This window comes from Cebidichthys violaceus, unplaced genomic scaffold, assembly GCF_023349555.1.
Source record: "Cebidichthys violaceus isolate CVI_PGR_0920_01 unplaced genomic scaffold, fCebVio1.0.p SCAF_13, whole genome shotgun sequence".
NCBI classification, from domain to species: Eukaryota; Metazoa; Chordata; class Actinopteri; order Perciformes; family Stichaeidae; genus Cebidichthys; species Cebidichthys violaceus.
Window position 1 is genome coordinate 15,009,447 of NW_027176296.1, and position 19,721 is coordinate 15,029,167.

At 40.6% G+C, this 19,721-nt stretch overlaps 1 protein-coding gene across 1 annotated transcript; it reads left to right on the top strand.

Moving 5' to 3' along the window:
* The first annotated feature begins 254 nt into the window (after positions 1–254).
* On the top strand, positions 255–2,447 carry sox14 (SRY-box transcription factor 14). Its single transcript, XM_068707179.1, has one exon. It carries the CDS (start codon positions 853–855, stop codon positions 1,564–1,566), a length of 714 nt encoding a protein of 237 aa, XP_068563280.1. The 5' UTR covers positions 255–852; the 3' UTR covers positions 1,567–2,447.
* Positions 2,448–19,721: the final 17,274 nt, after the last annotated feature.

The following is a 19,721-nucleotide window of genomic DNA, read 5'->3' on the forward strand; positions in this document are numbered from 1 at the left end:
TTTTTAATCCTTCTTCTTCTTCTCCTTTTTCTTTTTCTTCTTCTTATTCTTCTTCTTTTTCTATCTACTACCACCCGGTCTTTGTTTATGTTGTAATGTACATATATATAATTCTTCTTCTTTTTGGAGGGGGGGTGGTTGAAGGTATTATAATAGCCGGTCTTCGTGCTGATTGGGCGCTCAGGTTGGCGAGTGAACGCCCTGCAGATTATGTCAGATTGCGTGCGGGAACCAAACCAGCCCAGCCTTTGAACTTCACCGCTTTTGGCTCGTATTCACGCTCTTCCGCTCATTTCCAAGCCAGGTGCTTGACGACAAACCTTCAGCGCGCGCGAGAGAGAGAGAGAGAGAGGGAGCGAGAGAGCGAGAGAGAGAGCGAGAGAGGAAGAGTGTGTCGCAGCAACAAAAAGAAAATAACACTTTTTTACGACTCCTGCAAACTGACTGCGGAACATTGCTTTCACCTTTGTGGATTTCTTTACATCTTACATGTGTTTTTTCCTCCGCCTGTGTTTCCTGCCGCAGTTGTGAACGAGAGTTGTACCCGGACTTGAACGCGTCGGTGTGTTTTTAACTCTGGGAGAAGCAAAAGCCGGTTCGCTGGATTTTTGTTTTTTTATTTGATTCTATTTCATTTTCGCCGTTTGCCCCCCACCCCCCCACCCCCTCCACCCCCTCTTCCCCCAGACTCAGAACATCCCCAGACGTGGCATGACTGGTAGATCTGGCATCTGGACAGGTGAATAGTTCCCCTTTCCTCCCGATAACAACTTTTTTCCCCCTCGTCGTTAACATTGGGGATAAAAAAAGTACACTTTCATTTTTTTTTTATTTAAAAAAACAACAACCAAGATGTCAAAACCTGCCGATCACATCAAGAGACCCATGAACGCGTTCATGGTGTGGTCCCGGGGCCAGCGGAGGAAAATGGCTCAGGAGAATCCCAAAATGCACAACTCGGAGATCAGCAAGAGGCTGGGCGCCGAGTGGAAGCTGCTCTCCGAGTCCGAGAAGAGACCGTACATCGATGAGGCCAAGCGGCTGCGGGCTCAGCACATGAAGGAGCACCCCGACTACAAGTACAGACCCCGGCGCAAGCCCAAGAACCTGCTGAAGAAGGACAGGTACGTCTTCCCTCTGCCTTACCTCGGGGACAGCGACCACCTGAAGGGACTCTCCGTCTCGGCCGCGGACTCCCTCTTGAGCCACTCGGAGAAAGCCCGAGCGTTCCTGCCGCCCACGAGCTCCCCGTACTCCTTCCTCGACCCGAGCCAGTTCAGCTCCAGCGCCCTCCAGAAGATGACGGAGATGCCGCACGCGTTGAGCGCCGGCACTTTGCCGTACTCCTCTTTGGGATACCAGAACGGCGCGTTCGGCGCCCTCGGGTGTCCGAGTCAGCACACCCACACCCACCCGTCGCCCACGAACCCGGGCTACGTCGTCCCGTGCAACTGCACGGCCTGGTCAGCGTCGAGTTTACAGCCCCCGGTGGCCTACATACTTTTTCCAGGTATGACCAAGACTGGGATAGACCCATATTCATCCGCACATGCCACTGCCATGTAACCCTCAAGACTTTTTTTTTTTTTTTCTAAAAATTCACTTGAATACTGAAATGCATGTAAATATATTATGGACAGCGCGCCCCATTAAAAAAAAAGAGGCATGAACAGTATTAATTGCCTTGGACTTGTTATGGCAAAAAAATGAGGGGAAAAAAAACAACTAACTTTTCCAGAAATCCAACAAGTTCCCGACCTGAGCAAAGGAGCTGGGATTTGGTGTAAAGGACGTTTCCCTGTGAACTGTAAGAAATGTAAATGTTATAACGTTTATGGCAACCAGAAAAAAGGAGGCCTTTAACTTTATTTATTGTGTACATTTCAATGCCGATATGCTGGTTTGTGTTGATTTTTTGATATAGGGTACTCTTTTATTTTGAAAAAAAAAAGAAATTGGCTTGCACAATTAGCGTTCTTATTTCCTGTATAGGCCTAAGTAGTCTACATTTTGGCACTCGTAATTTCACGATGTTAGGTGGTCAAAATCAGGACCTATATAGGCTGGATTATATACGGGTCATATTGTTTATATTTATCAAAAACCTGGCACATGAAACTAGACGGTCTATTTAAGATGACACACAAAAAAAGAAGAAATAATCATTTACATCCAAATGTTTTATTTTGTTTGTTTTTTACCTGTGGTTCAGTGCTAATATAGTCACACGCGTCATTTTTGTTTTGTTTTGTTTTTGTTCAGTTTTTTGAAGAAAAACTTCTATTTGAATTCAAGGAGTTATTGTGTATTATCATCTAAGATGGTGATTTTTAAAAAGCTGTCATGTTATGGAAAGGATAATGTATCTAGAAGGTTGATACCTCCTGCTCTTTGTTCAACTGCTGAGCAAAGGCATTTCGAATAAAGACAATCTGTCTTCAACGCTATCAATTTCCTGTATTTGTAGGTTATTGGGCACTTGAGATGAGAACGATAGCGGGACGCTGCGTGTGTGTTTGCGGGACGCTGCGGGCGCTGCGGGGGGAGTTCAACTTGGTAGAGTGAGGCGTATTTTAAACCGAGAAAATACCCCAAAAATAACAATAATGTTATTTAATAAATGCTTGCAACGGAAATGATAATTCACAAAAAAAACAAAGGTATTCTTTTAAAATAATAATAACAATATATTTTCTTTACATTTCAAATGTTAGGCCCAACTTGAACCCCCCCCCCCCCCAAAAAAAACAACAACAACAACAACAACAACTAATCAATACTGTTGATAGGCTCAAAGACAGAACATTAGTAGAAGAACAATGACATCAAAAATCAATCCCCTTTTTTCCAAAATCGATCCCGTCCTCTCGTGCGTGGCTTTTTTTTTTTATTTAAGCTGTTTAAACCCCCTGATCCACTCTGATTATCCTCCCTCAACGAGGCTTCATTTAGTATTAATTAAATGAAACGGGTTTGAGACGTGTTCACAGTGCGGTGGAGGTGTGTTTTTACTTCTTTTGTTTTTCCTGTGACTCCGGGATGAACCTGTTGTGTGATCTTTTGATGTTTGACAGTTCAGAGGAGGCCTCCCTCGAGGGATTCCGCCCGTCCGACTTGTCTGACTGCTTAATCACTTCAAGGAGGCTGGAGGCTGGAGCCTTCTTCTTAATTATAGGTTCAACTAATGGAACAACCTGAATGTGATTTCTTTACTCTTTTCTCTTTTATTCCCACCTCCCGCCTCTCTCTTGGAACTTATTGGCTGGCCACCACTTTAGTGCGGTTAAAAAAACAACAACAACCTCTGCGTGTGTTTACTTAAAAAAAAAAAAAAAAAAAGGTGTTGCAGCCAAAATCCCGCTAAAGCTTATTATCATCAAGTCATTCACACGTGTTTAAACCCGCCTCAACTTGCAGGAGTGATACAGGTCTGACTCCCGTTAAGACAAAAGTGAATGGGAACAGCTTACAGGAGGAATTATACAAGCGTTGACAGATTTAAATGTGAATTGTGCACCGTGTATTTATTTTTTTTTACCCTCCTTCCTCTCACTGTTAATGGGGATCAGGATTCGCGGACCGCGGTGTGTCTAGCCTCGCATTAGACGACTGTAGTATTAATTAAAATTTTCATTCCCACATCCAAATTGTTTACTTATCTGCCAGGAACATATGCTGGGGAGAAGTTAAGATTCGCGATTCTGCACTATTGCCCAAGGTGCAATTCAATCCTGGGGAAGGAAGGAAGGGAGGGAGGGAGGGAAGGAGAGAGGGGGGAGAGGACGGGTAGATTTTTTTTTTTATGACAGACTTAGTCCTTATCTGGAGCTGTAAATTAGGGTGATACTTCATTGAACCGAATGTGAAGTTTTACATCAAACCCCTAAAGCATCCCAATTCAACTTTGAAATTAGACAATTATAATTACTTTCAGGAGTAACAGCAGACGTGGATATTTTTTCTTTCTTTCTCCCGTGATGAAAATGAGGCCAATCATCTTTCTTTTGTATACATAACTGTTGTTTTAACACCCTGCTATGGAGTTTTGCTTTGAGTGTTTCCTCTATTTCATTAGCGCGCTGCGATGCGCTCACTATACCTGTAATTATCCAACTTAGTCACGGGAATAGACCGCGGGTTCCAACGCCCTGAAATAAATAACCTTAACGATAAACGGCGTCTGAGAGGTATAATGGGAGGGAAATTATGATTTGAAATTATAGGCAGGCTTTTAAAAATCTCTCTTTAGCTCGTCCTCTCCTTCCACACACCCCTCTTGACGGGTTTTATTGGAGCACAACAGAGAGAATTCAATCTGCCTTATCTCTCCAGGACTCCTTTTCAGCGCGAGATCAGAGGGGGAGAAAAAAAAAGGAGAGGATAATTGTTCTTTATTTTATTTAATTCAGGTCATTTATACGCCTCATTTGGCGATAAAAGTCAACGAGGAGGGGGACACCGAGTACAGCAGGCGCCTTTTTTTACTTCTTTAACCCCCTTCACAACATTTCAAGTCCCAAAAAAAAAACCCACAATAAAAACGTTATACAGATCAAACAAAAATAGCGGAAATTTAATTAAAAGCCATGGGTCATTTACATTATTGTGTTTTAACGTTACCCTGAAATCATCTTCAGTGAATGGAGTTTGATAAGTAGCTGTTGAGAATGTGTGTTCTTTTTTATTTAGGCGTGCTAATTTCCTAAATCAAAAAAAAGAGGGGGGAGGGGGGGTCCCCTCGAGGAGAGGTTGAAGATAAAAAAAAAGACTATTGATGATGCTGATGATGCTGATGATGATGATGATGATGATGATGATGATGATGATGAGTATCATTGCTGCTTCTTCTGATGATGGTATAAAGGAAAATAGACGATCATATATGCCAAACACAGGCTCACTTATCAAAGATGCATTCATTTTTGGCGTGTGTCAACGCGAGATTTGACACAAATATATATTGAGGAATTATAATTTTTTTGGGGGGGGAGGCGGGGTGGGGGGTGGGGGGGGTAAAGCTGATCTCATTTCAGCATATTAAATATTGTCTCCGAAAGACCAAAAAAAAAAAAAAAAAGAAGAAGAAAATCATCACTGGCTAAATCCTTAGTCTATATCTAAAATTGAATCTGGGATACCATTTTGACGGGAGAAAGAAGTGAAACCGTACAGTTGTGTTGTTTGAAGACGCGGGGGCTTGAATTTGGGGGTCCCTGAATTCTCATTTGAAAGAAATGAAATCGTGAACGAGCTGATAAAGAAAGAAAGAAGAAGAAGAAGAAAAAAGGGGGGGAAGGGGATGAGCTGAGAGGGGGGGGGGGGAATCACGCCACGGTTGTTTAATGCGCCGCGCCAGTCGGGAAAAGTGATTCACACCGAGGCTTTATTCCCTCCCAGACACACATGAAGACAGTGCGCGTCTCTGTTTTATTTACCACGCATGCATGTGTGGGCCTACAGTGGTCGGCTCTCTGGAGTTCATCGGATGCGGATGTGGGGAAAAGCGTCGGCCGTTGCACGCGTCACTGAGAGAGAAGCGAGCGTGCACACAGCACTCGCATCCATCAGGTTCACTCCTCTGCGCCGGTCAGTGTGGGCAAGTTTACTGACTTTCAAACAATGTTCTCAGTCTTTTTTTCCTTCTTTTATTGATTTCATTTGCTGATGGCACTCATTCGTTTATGCACGTGGCAACTTTTCCTGCAGCTTTTCAGGCCTCGTAACCTTCAGCCTGATGCTGCATGGTGCTGATGCTGATATATGTGCGCTCTGGAAGAACACGTGCTGTCTTCGTCACCTCATTATATTCATATTTATAAATTACTTAAATATTCCCATGATATTTAAACGTGCATATCACACGTCTTGCACACGTCTTGAATATTTAAACTAAACATGTTTGAATAATATTTGTAATTATTATTATTTATTTATAAGCAGGCATTAAGACATGTGTTAAATATAATTTAAATGTTCCGTCGTCACACTGTAGTCCCTACAGAGATGAAGGTGGTGCTCATCGCTTAGATTTTTTGTTATTCTGTCACTTTTCGTCACATTGTTAGAAAAGTCCTCACCCTTGCTCGGTACTTACTGTCTTTCATTGAAGCCAATGGGTAACACTGATCACTAATGTCAGTTTAGTGCCACTCACTCTAAAGGTTTTGGTTGAATTAGGAGTCACATGGGGACCCCCCCCCCCCCCCCCCCCCCCCCCCCAGCAGAGACATCTTCTAGTGGTTCCAAACTTTTTGTCTTATGTTCTTATGTTTTTAGAGACACAAAGAGTTACAATCATCCAGTAAGACAAAGTATTTTCTTCTTTCTATCTTGCGACCCCTCGGAAACCATCTTGTGACCCCTTAGGGGGCCCTGAACCCCTCAGGATGGGAACCACTCTTTTCATATATGCTCCACATTTAGGCAAGATTAGCATTTATTTACCGTGCAACCTACAGCTGCCTCGCTAAGCAGCCATACTTTTTTTTAAAACTTTGTTTTGTTCCCAGAAGCCACTACAAGCTTGTGACCACACTCTCAAGATTAGTCTGCATTATTTCCTCATGCATATTTATTACTGTGCACGTCCTGCTTGCTCAGACACCGCCCATACATTAAGATGTGTCATAATTTAAGTAGGCGTGTGAGACGTCGCTTGTGCTTGTGTGTGTGTGTGTGTGTGTGTGTGTGTGTGTGTCATAGTTACCTTTGAGTTATTGTGTTGTGTCTTTGTTGCTCATGCATTCCCTCCACGCAGCATAAACTTTCCAAACGCCAAATCGTGCGGACGAATGAGAGGTTTTTCGTTGCTGTCTTTGCTCAGTAATACTCCAGATGCCTCTTGAGTCTTTTTTTCTTTACTTGCATCTGCTATGCCAAAAAAATAAATATGTAATTGCAAAATGCTCAGCATAGATGAGGTGCCATGAAGTCATTGTAGTCAGTGATTATTTCATTGACTTAATAAGATGAAGTTATATAATAAGCTTTTTTTTTGTGATGGTGTACAGTGTTTTTTTTTGTGATACAACAATTCTGCAAACCTGCACATATTGAGTAAAATCTGGATTATATATTAGGTCCATTTCTTTATGATAGAAATACATTTCTACTAGAACACAACAGGTATAAAACGTGTGATACAAAACTTAATATGAACGACCGTTATCATCCATTTATCCGTACTTTCTGAAATAAAGTTGTTCTTCTCAGAAAACGAATTGCATCAATTGTTTTCTTCATCTGATACATTTCGAAACAGTTTTAACATTTTTGAGGGTGTTTTCCTGATGCTCCGTGACGTATTTCTGCAGTTGTTTGAGTTGTGGGGAGTCACACGTTGCTTTATCAATTACTTTATCAGTGGTTACACTTGCTTGGAAGCCTTTTGAGCGTCTGTGCAGTGCGAGGTCACATGGGGCTTTAATCAAAGGTCACGTCTTTAATAAAAAACAATCTCTGTGACATGTGATGCCAGAGGACACTCCTTGCTCAAGAATCAAACACAACCTGATCGCGAGTGCTGACTGGAAAGATGGATACTATCAGATTTCAAGATTCAAACTTGAGTGACTTCCTCCGTTTGTGTCCATGTATAGAGGCTGATCGCAGTCTAAACACGACCGTACACTTACACACACACACACACACACAGTAATGTTACTTGAATTTGACCCGTTGTGCAGCGCCACGGTTACCAACGAGGTCACGGCCCTCTTGATATTTATGTGTTTTTGGGGGATTTGATGACAGGCATTCTGTGAATGCACTCATGTTGCTCATGTTTAAGTTTTTAAAGGCTCATTCTGGTATTTATTTATTTTCTTCGACTAAAAATGTGACTCAGTAAAAAAAGATTGAATTAGTTTTTGCCACCCGTCCAACCTAAAGAAACTGGATGGTTAAATAAATACATGATATGTGAAATTTTAAGATTGCACCAGATATATAGAAGATAGTAACAGAGTTTGGTTGGGCTGTTGTGGTTCTGACGTCATGACATCAGTATTTCTAAGATACTGGATACAAACACCTGACGGTAATCAAATAAAGGAGCACTTGTTTTCAAAGATAATCAAGAACATTCAAGCTGATATAGCTCCAAAGAAGGTAAATAGAGAAAAACACTTCTTCTGATGGCAAGTTGTCAAACACACACTCACTTGTGAAGGGCGGATGCAGAAGCACACACACACACAAGCCACACACAGAACCAGCCTAGCTGATTTAGTGCCTTCAGCGACTTCAGGTCGAGGGCAGCACTGGCAGTCCAAGCCAATGGAATCCCTTGGTAAAGAGGATGCTAATCGTAGCTTCTTGTGCCTGAGCATGTCTTCCTGGGCCAAATGAGATTAGAGGGAGTGGGATATGGCGAAGCGACGTGCGTGGGGTTCTGGAGGTGAAAGGTAAAGGCACTTATCAGGAGGGTTCCCCCTCGGGGTCCTCGACGGCTGACTCAATCAAAACCCTGCACGCACTTCTCACTGGATTAGACTAATCAGGAAGGAGCAGGGGATGTATAGACCACTTATCTGAAAAAAAAACATTGGGCTCTCTTTCCCTTTGAAAAGACCCTACAGAAATGTTTGTTAATTTTATTTATTACAGGATGCTTGTCGTTGTGGCAATCTTCCATGGAATCATTAAAAAGGGCTCTTCCACTCACTGAAGGCACGCACTGTTTACATGCGACAAAGATAGAGGAGCCTTTGATGTTCCAAATCCCCCCCCCCCCCCCCCCCTTTCACTCATTGTCATTATTATTTATATATTTACTTAGATTTTTTTTTTCTAAATTTATTTCCACCATTTGTGTTTCTCGTGCCACAACAGATCAGACTGATGGAAGGTAGTCAACACAACAAAAGACCCTGAAAGGTATATGAATATTTATTACCGGGACGACTTCAGAGCCAGACAGGCCGTTAGCAGTCAAAAGGAATAGTGAGAAGATAACAGCAATTTTCACACTTATGATTACCTTCAAATTAATCTCCATTTCTTGAAGGGATGTGGGATAGTTGACTAGCATATCTTTCCCTTCTCGATTAAAAAAAGTTATTTAATCCAAGTTTCAGCTACTTGTTTGACAAAATAATCCAAAAAAACAATTGTGGGTTTTAATGGGAGAACATGTAGAAGAGGGTAGCATACAGGACATAATGATTAAGGTAATAACACTCCAAACTATTATTGAAGCAAGACCTTAATGTATCAGTTATGTCTCTGTAATTTATCATTCATTATTCATTATCCATGTAGCTTCTTTCTAGATTCCAATCATATTTTAAAGCGAGGCTATACAACTTTTAAAAGGTAAAATAACACATTCCTACTCTTATAAGTGAAAAGTTAAATTATTGAGCAATAAAATCCACCTTTGTTCAAAACAGTACACTAGAGGGTTTTACTGCTACGGCCTGACTCGGTCTGGTACGACCGTTAGCTAATGGCGGCTAACGTTACTGTAGCTAATGTTAGCAAACATTAAGAGAGATAATGCTCTGCATATAGCATTAATGAGTCAGTTCACTGACTCTATGACTCTTTTCTAAATGGGCTACTATTACACTATATATAGGCCTATGTATACCATTTATATACATATATATATATATGTAAAGATATAGTGTAGTAATGTTTAGCTGAGAGGAGAATAATGTCACTCTCCCTGTGTGTGCGCTGTAATGCTAGCGTCTCTGCTTTGTTTATGTAGCTTGGCCAGCTGCGCGTTGCTTTTAGTGCATGCGAGTCTCTCTGTTTTGCCCCGCTGGTTAGCTCACAGACTTTGTGCTGCTCTCATTAGGCTCTCATTACAGCTGATAACACCCTCCCGACACATGACGTCATAGCAGAAACGTTGCGCCCACTCTCTGGTGCCCTCACATCTAAACACTGTTAGCTCTGTCGACACTGTTGCCGTTGTTTTCACTGTTAGCACTGTTAGCTTCTAGCCGACGGCTCAGCCGTGTCAGTGTTGAGAGCCTTTATATTTATAAATGTTTTGTTTACATAAACTGTTACGTCGAAATTCTTAAATATATTAGGAATTCATTTTCATGCAACTTAAATAACTGCACTGCAGTATTTTGGTTTGTATTGAAAACTTTTATAAATATATAAAACATTTATACATATATAAATAAATATATACGGGTACAAACCTTTATATAACAACATATATAATGTTTTCTAGTAACACAATGAGGACATGTTCTCAATTATCATTCATGGTATGTTGCATTAAGGTTGATGCTGAACAAATCGGTATAATGTTCACTCACAACATATTTAGGTAAACAATACCCGGTCTGTCAATAAAATATCTGCTTAACAATAACAGCATTAGTAAACTTTTTTTATGGGTATGTTAAGGTATTCACATGCAAAAGGTTGTGGAAAGATTGTGGTCTTCTGTTTAATACAGAACAAGTGAAAACACTTTCACTACCTGCAACCAAAGTGTTTTTGTTTTAATTCTGACCCCTCTGGATGCTAAACCTATTCTTTGACGTCAAAGTCATTTTGACCTCCGACCACCTGCTTGCTTGGAATTGGAAACTTTAATACATGCATCATTTCTAGGGGAAACGGGTTGCTTTTTGGTTTCAACATTTACCTGTTATCATTTTCACTGAACATGCTACTGTGCATGATGTGGTAACTCATGGTTGTCCTTGCCTATTAATGCTGTATGTGAATGAATACAAATGGTCAGGGCCTGATGGAACCAAAAGAACAACCTTGGGTGCCTTACAGCCAAGGTTTTATAATCACAGTGGTTGTTTTGAAATTCTTAAATATATTTGGAATGAATTTGCATGCAACTTAGATAATTTTGTGGAAAAACCTTGTATGCGGCAGTCTTTTGGTTTGTATTGATTTACCTTGGCTCGGGAGCAATAATCTGAATGAGAGGTGCCCCCTTAACTCTCCACTCATTCTGTAGAAACACAAAATGATGTGCACTGTACAACATTGTTATCGTCACCGAGCAGTACAGTGTTGATTATGCCAACTAATTATGGGGGCATATACTTGAGGAAGCGCATAGCAGCAGATGAATAAGATATCAGCCTTGTAGAGAGGCTTGATATGCCGTATTGTTGAAGAATGTAACATTCAGGTGCCTCCCAGTACCTGACATGATAGCGAGCTTCCTACAAGATGCTTGGGTAATTTTACATTGTCTCAATTGTAACATTGTTTTTAGAGGCCAAGTCATCATATCACAAGCTTCAAAGCGTATAACACACATGTCATGTTAAATATGAATTCAGTGAATGCAGTCATGCTGTAGCCACTACACGACTCTGACTCATGAATCTGATTCCACGGAATTTATTTGATTCTTGAAAATGTCGCTGGTAGTAGTAAACATGTTCCCCCCTTTAAATAAAGCAGAACTCATCTGTGCCGATCACTGACAAATCCAGTATGTCACTTGCATGGGTGAGATACATAATTGCAGCATGTTGTGTCAAAATGAGATCAGCAGTGACATAGATATTGTGTGTGACAAATGGATGAGCAAAAAATATGCAGCCTGCATGCCTGTCATGCATTTGAAAAATCAGTGTTAGTGTGAATATGCTGCGAATGCGTACAAACCCAACAAGCAGGAGAACAAAGATTGAAAAGCTATTAAATGTACTTACTTGTTATCTGTGGCAGCCGTCACAGCACTTTCCAGAAACAGTAGTGTGGAAAGCGAAGAGCAGCTTCCCCCAAAACGGGCTTTGTACCCTCACTTCTTCCTCCCCTTGTTTCGGAGTCGATGTCAGTTAGGAGTGGCCATCGAAAAAAAAGAAAAGGGGGGCTTCAAGTGACAGAGGTGAAATAACCGCCATTGACTGTGGAACCCCACATGTGATAAAAAAACAGGATGGAAACCAGGTAGAAAGACATCATTTTGTCTTTGTGTTGTTTAGAGGCAGATCACAGCAGCCTGGTTTCATTACCAACAGCTACTAGTAGACCCAATGTTACATATCTCAAGGCCCTGGACTGCCTGGTCCAACAGAAAAACGGTGAAACCACATATTACGATGTGGCGGCACGTAAAATGAATGTGAGTGACTGTGTGTAAAAATGTGTTAAAAAAAGACACAGGACCCACAATGAGGTGTTCATATATTTTAGTTATATTATATTTTCCGTACGTATTTTAAGCCCAACCAGGTGATTTTGTTACCTGGAACTAACTGTTCAATTGTTTACAATTTTACACATTACGTGCCACCACTATGCTATGTGCTGTTAAGAGGTCGTTGTCATTTCACTTATTTCTTTGAGATCATGTTGCCCGGTCACAACACACAGCGGCACAGCGAAGTTCATCCACATGTCCTCGTTAAATAGGTGGTGACGTAGGGACTCCTACTCCTACTTCAGGTTAGTTGATGAGCTACTGTAACTGACAAGGAAACACGCCAGCCAGTCAAGATCATGCTAGTTCTGGCTAGCTCGCTCAGCTTGCTAGCTTGCTAACTGTCAGTTGTCAAGCTTGTTAGCTTGGTCAATAGCAGGATAATAACTTCAAACAGTTCATTGAAAAAAGCCACATGTATTTGTACCATTAACTACTTTCTCTTTTGAGGTCGGTAAATAAATGTGGATGTTCGAAACGCAACTAATTAGCTGCGATAAATTCCTCCATTTTGGAATCTCTGGCTCTCCGTTGCCTCAAAGGTCGGCTCTATCAAGACTTGGTGAGAAAAATTCACCAAAGTTGAATGTCACTTTCACCACATTTGTCACATAAACAAGAAACAACAGAACACCTACTGTGTGAATGTTTTATAGTGTACATTGAGGCATTCTTGAATGACAGAAGTAGAATGATAGCACTTTGCCGCCTAATGTGAGCAGCTTCCTAACCGTACGGAAAGCATTTAGTCTGAACTTGCAGTGACTCGGGCTTCAGGGGTCGGGGATGAGCAACTTGCAGGGGCCACCATGCGAATGTAATGGGGTGAAAAAAATGTTTGAGATTCTATGTGCATAAAGCTGTGGCTCAAACTTCCTCTTTGAAATGAAATAGGCCAAATAATCTGAATTCAAAACCAGGTTAGATACAACATTTTAAGTTTATGGCCAAAGTTCATCCTGTGTTACTGAGATTTTTACACATATTGGAAAACTCTATAACAGAGGCTGTGAAGCAATGAGGACATAAACTCATTTAATTTCTTGCTTTGCACGTAAGCATTTTTTAAACATCCAGTAGGAATGTAACTCGGCAAGCCATCCCAGAGTGTTGGTGACTTTTGAGGAGGCTGCAGTGGCCACAGCTCCACACCATCGTAATATACAGGCCTCTTTTGTCTCTCTGGAAAATGTCAAGGCGTAATTGATATATTTCTCACTGTGCCCTTTATCTGTGTGCCATGTTTCAGGTTCTATGATCTGGGTTCACGCTGACCTTTACCAGTGCACTCTTTTCTCTCGCTTTTTTTGGTGCCTCACTGAAAATAGCTCAATAGGATTTCAATGGGGTGTCTTTCATTTGAGACAATCTTCTCTCCCTTCTCCTACCCCTTTGACGGTGGCTATTTACTTTGAGATCCAACTTTTCAGCATGTTGTTTGATCTGAGATTTACTGCGGATGCTTTGTCCGCCGAGGTCTGAAAAAAAAAAAAAAAAAGAAGAATCATCCTGATCCTCAGCCGTTGATGCTACTGGCCGTGGCGCATTTTCACTCACAACAAACCTGAAATTGTGTGCTCGATAATTAATGGGACAGCTCTCGGTTAACCTGGCACTATTAAATGTAAATGTGCAAATGAGATGAGAAGAACATTTTGGCACAGGCACAATCCAAAAAGGTCAGAAATGATGTTTACTTCTTGAAGTCAATTATTTCTTCCTTTTTTTTTTGTTTGTCCCGCTGTTTTCACCTTGATATGTCTTTTTAATGAGTCCTTTTTCTCTGCCTTTAGAAATGACCATGTTCTAGAAACTGGGACTATATTTACTCCACGGGCTGAACGCCATTCCGTTGCTCTCTAGGTTAATAGAGGTACACAAGAAAGTCCCTGGCCTTCATGAGCCAGTTTATAAAATACTCAATTAAACAACACAATTACCCTTTTCTCAACAGCTCAAACTTCTTTGCCATGGTTCAAATAAAACCAAAATACTGCTGGTTCGTGTGGCAACATGCATAACTTTGTTACCTCAGAAATACTGGATCTTTATTATGTATTGTATAGAATCATTAATGGGCAAAATGTTTATGCTAAATGATGGATGCACATTGTAGTCCCATATTCACTTGTTTTACGATTTAACATTTTGGGTGTACAAGAGCCTGATATGTTTTAGTGGTTAAGAGTTGCAACAAGTTATGCTACAAGTTTGAACATGAATCTAAAATGTACTGTAGGTTAATGCGCTAACATGGCCACTGAATGAAGAGAGGAAATCCTGTAAAGTTTCACTACATTGTTGGAAATATACTGTATGTTGTCCACCTGCTGCAGCCCTGTTCTGCCATGATCTGTACAGAACTGTAGCTGGGGATCCGGGTCCTTTTTGTACAGCCAAAAAAAAAAATTCACACTGTGATTGTAGGATACAATTTAAAGGTCATGTACCGACACTGTTATCAAAATCATTTTATATATATATATATATATATATATATATATATATATATATATATATATATATATATATATATATATATACACAAACAAGCCAACTTAATTTGTGGTGTTTTAGCCTCTCTAGCACCATCTGAGATTCTCCAAGAAGACACTATTAAATGGACAATACACCCCCAAATTAAAAAATACACATTTTTCCTCATACCTGTATTAATATTTGTCAATCTAGTTTGGTTTGGTGCGAGTTGCCTAGTTTTGGAGATAACAGCCTTCTCTCAAATATGGGACTATATTGACTTGTGGCGCTAAAACCGCCAAAAAAAACCACCAAATACATTTGGGAGAACTCGTAAGGAAACCTTTTCATCAACAATAAGCCAGGAAACCTTAGGTTAGTTAATTTATGACGTCATCATTAACTCAACAATTCCCAGTTAGAGGAACAGTTTGATGCTTTGGAAAATGTACATCCCTCTTATGCCTGTACAGTAAGTATGATGCTATTGGCAGCAGCCTGGCTAGCTGTTTTCCCTACTGTTTCCTGTGTTCATGCTAAGCTAAGCTAGCCAGCTGCTGGCTGAAGCTTCAACTTTAGCGTACAGACAGAGGGTGGTATCAATCTTCTCATCGAACACAGCAAGGAAGCAAATAAGTGTATTTTAAAAAAAACGATTAACTATTTATTGGAATTAGCAGCAATACAACAAATTGGATTGCAAAGTCTGATATAAGACATATTTTACCTTATGATTCTGTATCTTGATTGCATTTCAGTTGCATGCTACACCTTCTTTCTATACCTTCTATTCCTTCGGGTAATCTTTTTGCGGTGGAACACAGACTGTAATTGTAATTCTCGGGGGTGTTAGTTAAGGCCATTAGCTTTTTCTTTAACAGCTGAGAAAGCATGCACACGATGACGACTCCTCATCCCTTCTCCTTGACCGGCCACCGCTATCTTCATCTCTCTTAGTAAGAGCATAGTGCTGGAAAGCTCCCAGTTGTTGCCGGTCCAGAGTGATGCAGAATGCTCACTTGCTCCTTGTCCTCTTCACTTCCTCCCAGTCCTTATCTCTTGGTCATCCACACAGACTTGAGCTGTCCTGGATTCCCTCTACTGCAGCATTTCTTCTGCACTGCTGACCTTTAGCTCAGGTCATCAGAAATTCCTTATTCAGGCAGCCGATGGGGGAGCTTCGGCTCGCTCTTCTGTTTGAGGGGAAGAAATCCGGGTTATATACTGTATATCAGTAAGTCTACAATGTCATTCACTAAGCATATATAAGATAAGCTAATGTGCTGTTTAGGCATGAAGACATGCTGCATAAGAACATGTTCTTAGACCTTGGATATGCTGCAAATATTCATGTATTTTATGGCTTTTCAAACTTCTTCGGTGTTTAATGCAGTTTTTTTCACACACAGTCCTATTGTGGCGCACTATTGGCTTTATATAAGGCCAGCTATAAGCCAGCTATAAGGCCAGCTTTGTCTGTTAAACGACACAATAAATTCAGTTTGTCAAGAGTCAAGCTAATTTAAGAGGTCACAAGATGATTAGTGGGGATATAAAAGCCAAGTAGAAAAGACATTTCTGCTCTAGAAAAGTATGCTTATTTTTCAGAATGTGTTTTAGTATTTGGCTTTTATTTAATTCTGTGAATTTTATCTTAAAAAATATATTTTAAAATAAATCTGCTCAAACTGCCAAAACTACAGTTATTGTTCCCAAGTAAGCATTTGCTTGTTTTAAAGGGTCACAGGTCAAAAACATTTGGTAAACAAAAGACTGCATTGTGTAGAAGAAACGCTAATAGATAATGAGAAATTGTTTTACAACTGTATTTTTGTGTCTGAAAGGGTTATTTATTATCAAATGCACAACCGTTATAGAAGCATCGCAGTGTTGACAGTGAAAATTTTGGGTCCAACAATGTTAATTAAATATGTAACAAAAGAAAATTCCAGAAAAAAATCCTGTTTAAACTGAGCTTATTCATTTGCAATTATTCAAATGAATATTCCACATATATATATTTCTTTACTGCATATTTATTTATTTAAGTATATACAGTATATGCTGTTTTTGATTTTTTTGATTGTTACCAATTTTCATTGACAACACTGCGATGCTTCTATCACGGTTGTGCATTTGGTAATAAATAACCCTTTCAGAGACAAACATACAGTTGTAAAACAAATTCTCATTTTCTGTGGCTTTTCTTCCACACAACACAGTCTCTGTTAGCTCAGTGCTTCCCAACTTTTTATGACCTGTGACCCTTTTAAACAAAGCAATCCTTACTTGCGATCCCTTCCCGTGGTTTTGAACCCGGAGGAACCTGAAGCTGCTGACTCTCCACCGTAGTCCCACTGATGGAGAATGGGGCGTCTCTTTCTCCCTGTGTTTTCCTGTCGTCCACAATCAGCTCCTTAGTTTTTTCTGACGTTGAGATGGAGCCGGTGTTGAACCGACGTTGAGCCGGTGTTGAGGGTCAGGGTGGAGGAGGTGGTGTCGCCTAATGACGACGATCATGTGATATAATAAAAAGCTCAACTTTTAGGGCAATATAGACAAGATGTCCTCAGAATAAATGGAAACTTGAACATCTACACCTCTATCATAACTGAGCAAACTATCTGCCCAAGAAGATCATTTTATAATGATTGAAAGCTCCAGAAGAGCAACCAAATAGTGCTTGAGGTGAGATTGAGGTGAGATTGGTGCTTGAAGTGACTGCTTATAATAATTGTATTCTCATCTACCTTGGGCCACTATTGTATAATATGGCAAGATAAAAAAATGAATTGTTGATTTATTGACTCATTTTCACACCAACTTGACGCACTGATTGTCTTTATATACAGCGCCTACTTCGTCTGTTTAACAGCACAGTGAATTGTTATGCCTACTTGTGCCAGCTGCTTAATATGTGTCAGACCCAGACATCCTGACCAAATGTTTTAGTTAACATGCAAAAGTTTCAAGGCCAACCTACTGTATACTGTGTAGTTAAAGTATTGAAATGTGTTTGTGTGTTGATTTCCCAGCAGCAAAAATGGTTATTGGCTCAATGAAATTAGATTCAGTGAGGAACACTGACAGATCTGAGGCATGTGCAGCTGTTGTCATTTCCACAAGGACTCATTGTGTAGTTGAATTTGTAATCCCCTTTGAAATGCAAAAATATGCTTTATATATGATATGGTTGAATGCATCCAATTATGGCCTTTAATTTTTAGATGATTTGCTCTTGAAACATATTCCAGGCAAGTGTTCCTCTCTAAAATTATTGTTCTCTTTAATCTTGCTCTGGAGTATGGAGTGAGGGGGAAACTACATGGACTGAAATGGGCTTTCATAACTTAAGTGAAAATCACCCAACCTCACACAAGTGTTAGGCTGATGGCCTTGCAGTAGTGTGTCATTAGCATTCATTATAGTCCTATAAGCCAGAGTAATTACAGGCCCAAGTGCAGGGAGGAATAGCAGTTTACACTGCTAGTAATTTGATTTGCATCTACGCTAATAACTTCTTTTGTGTGTGTTTATGTGCCGTGTCAGAACACAAGTGCCATTTGGCTGCAGGCTGTATGAGGCAAAGAAAAAAAAAAAAGCCTTTTAAATTCTAAGATTGAGTTGCCTTTGCTTTCAGCACTCGAAGCTCTCAATCTGCTAAAGCGTTCAGATTAGCGTGATCACAGAACAAGTGATACTGCATTTTTCTGAAAGTCGGTTTGATGGGTTTTGAGAGGAATGTGGGGCAGTAAAGGAACCGGAAAGCAGACGGGCAGCTGAAAGTTTCTCTGTAACATTTTCCAATGCAACCTTCAAAATGTGTCATTATTCTAATCTTACATTAAGGTGACATGGGATCCCAGTTGCGCATTTACTCGTGTTTTATGACCTTTTTAAGCTATCTGGTTACCTCCATAAAAAAGCATAAGCGCATGCATTTTCTTCACAAAAGGTAAGGGAATTACTTTCTATCATAACTGCTCTGTTTAAGGCCATTAAAAGCAAACAAGTCGCTCGTATCCTGTTCTGCATGTGCGCCGCCGGGCCCTGGGGGAACTAATACCTGTGGTGTCTCGGCAGTGTCCTCAAAAGAGCCAGGCTCCCTCTTCTGATGACTGACTGAGAATAGAGGAGCATTCCCCAAAGCTGATGAGGTCACAGGGTTAAGACTATACTTTTGTTAGGGGACAATGACATCCTATTTACCTGGCGGGGTCCTGCTTTCTTCTCCATGCAACTGTGACCTCGGTGTGAAAACCAGACCTTTGTCTCCTTGACAAATAGAGGCTCAACGTTCAGATTCGCTTGGTTTCACCTCAGTGGCCCCTAGCTGCGAGGCCTGCGGCTCCTTATGTGGTCACAATGTTGGCCTCTGCTGAAGATATATCTGGATCTTTTGATCAGGTTTACAGCTTCTAGCAGTATACCCTGAGACCCATGTATACATGTAAGTGTTTGACCTCATTTTAAAGCTGCTATAATCACTATTTTTAAATCATCGGTGGATCAGTTGAGTGTCTGGAAAGTAAAGTTGCCCATGCTGATACTGCTACTGATGTACCCACAGAGATTCAACACCAGACTCTGCAGTTCCGCTAAGCGTTTACGTAGCTAGCATCCTTTAAGTCGTTGCTTAAAGGTTTCACAGCCCGCAACTTCAATATTTAGTTTCAGTCTCACGGATCTGATCTGTGTCATTTCCAGATGCAGCAGGGAGCTGATTTTAGCTATCTTAGATAAACCCACCTGATGCTAACTGCCCAGAGCGACTCGCAGCTGAACATAGAGAAGCACTTAGCTGCTAAAGAGCCAGGTAAGTGGTGGAGACCAAAGACAGAGCTAAAAATAATGGACTTAACTTCTTAAACCAATACAAATGAATGGCTGGATGTGTAAATAAGCAACTGTTTGCCGACATGTTCGCCATATCAACTTTGATAGATACATGTCAATGTTGTGTTTACAGTGGTCAAAGATCAGTTATTGCAGGTTTAAAGACACAGTGAGATGAGAAATACATGTTCCTGCGTCTTTCTTCATCCTCATCTTGACCCTTGGGTTGTCTGTATACAAACTAATATGATTTGGGATG

Excerpts from the sequence above, each read along its gene's own strand:
- sox14 (XM_068707179.1), top strand. The coding sequence starts at position 853 with ATGTCAAAACCTGCCGATCACATCAAGAGACCCATGAACGCGTTCATG.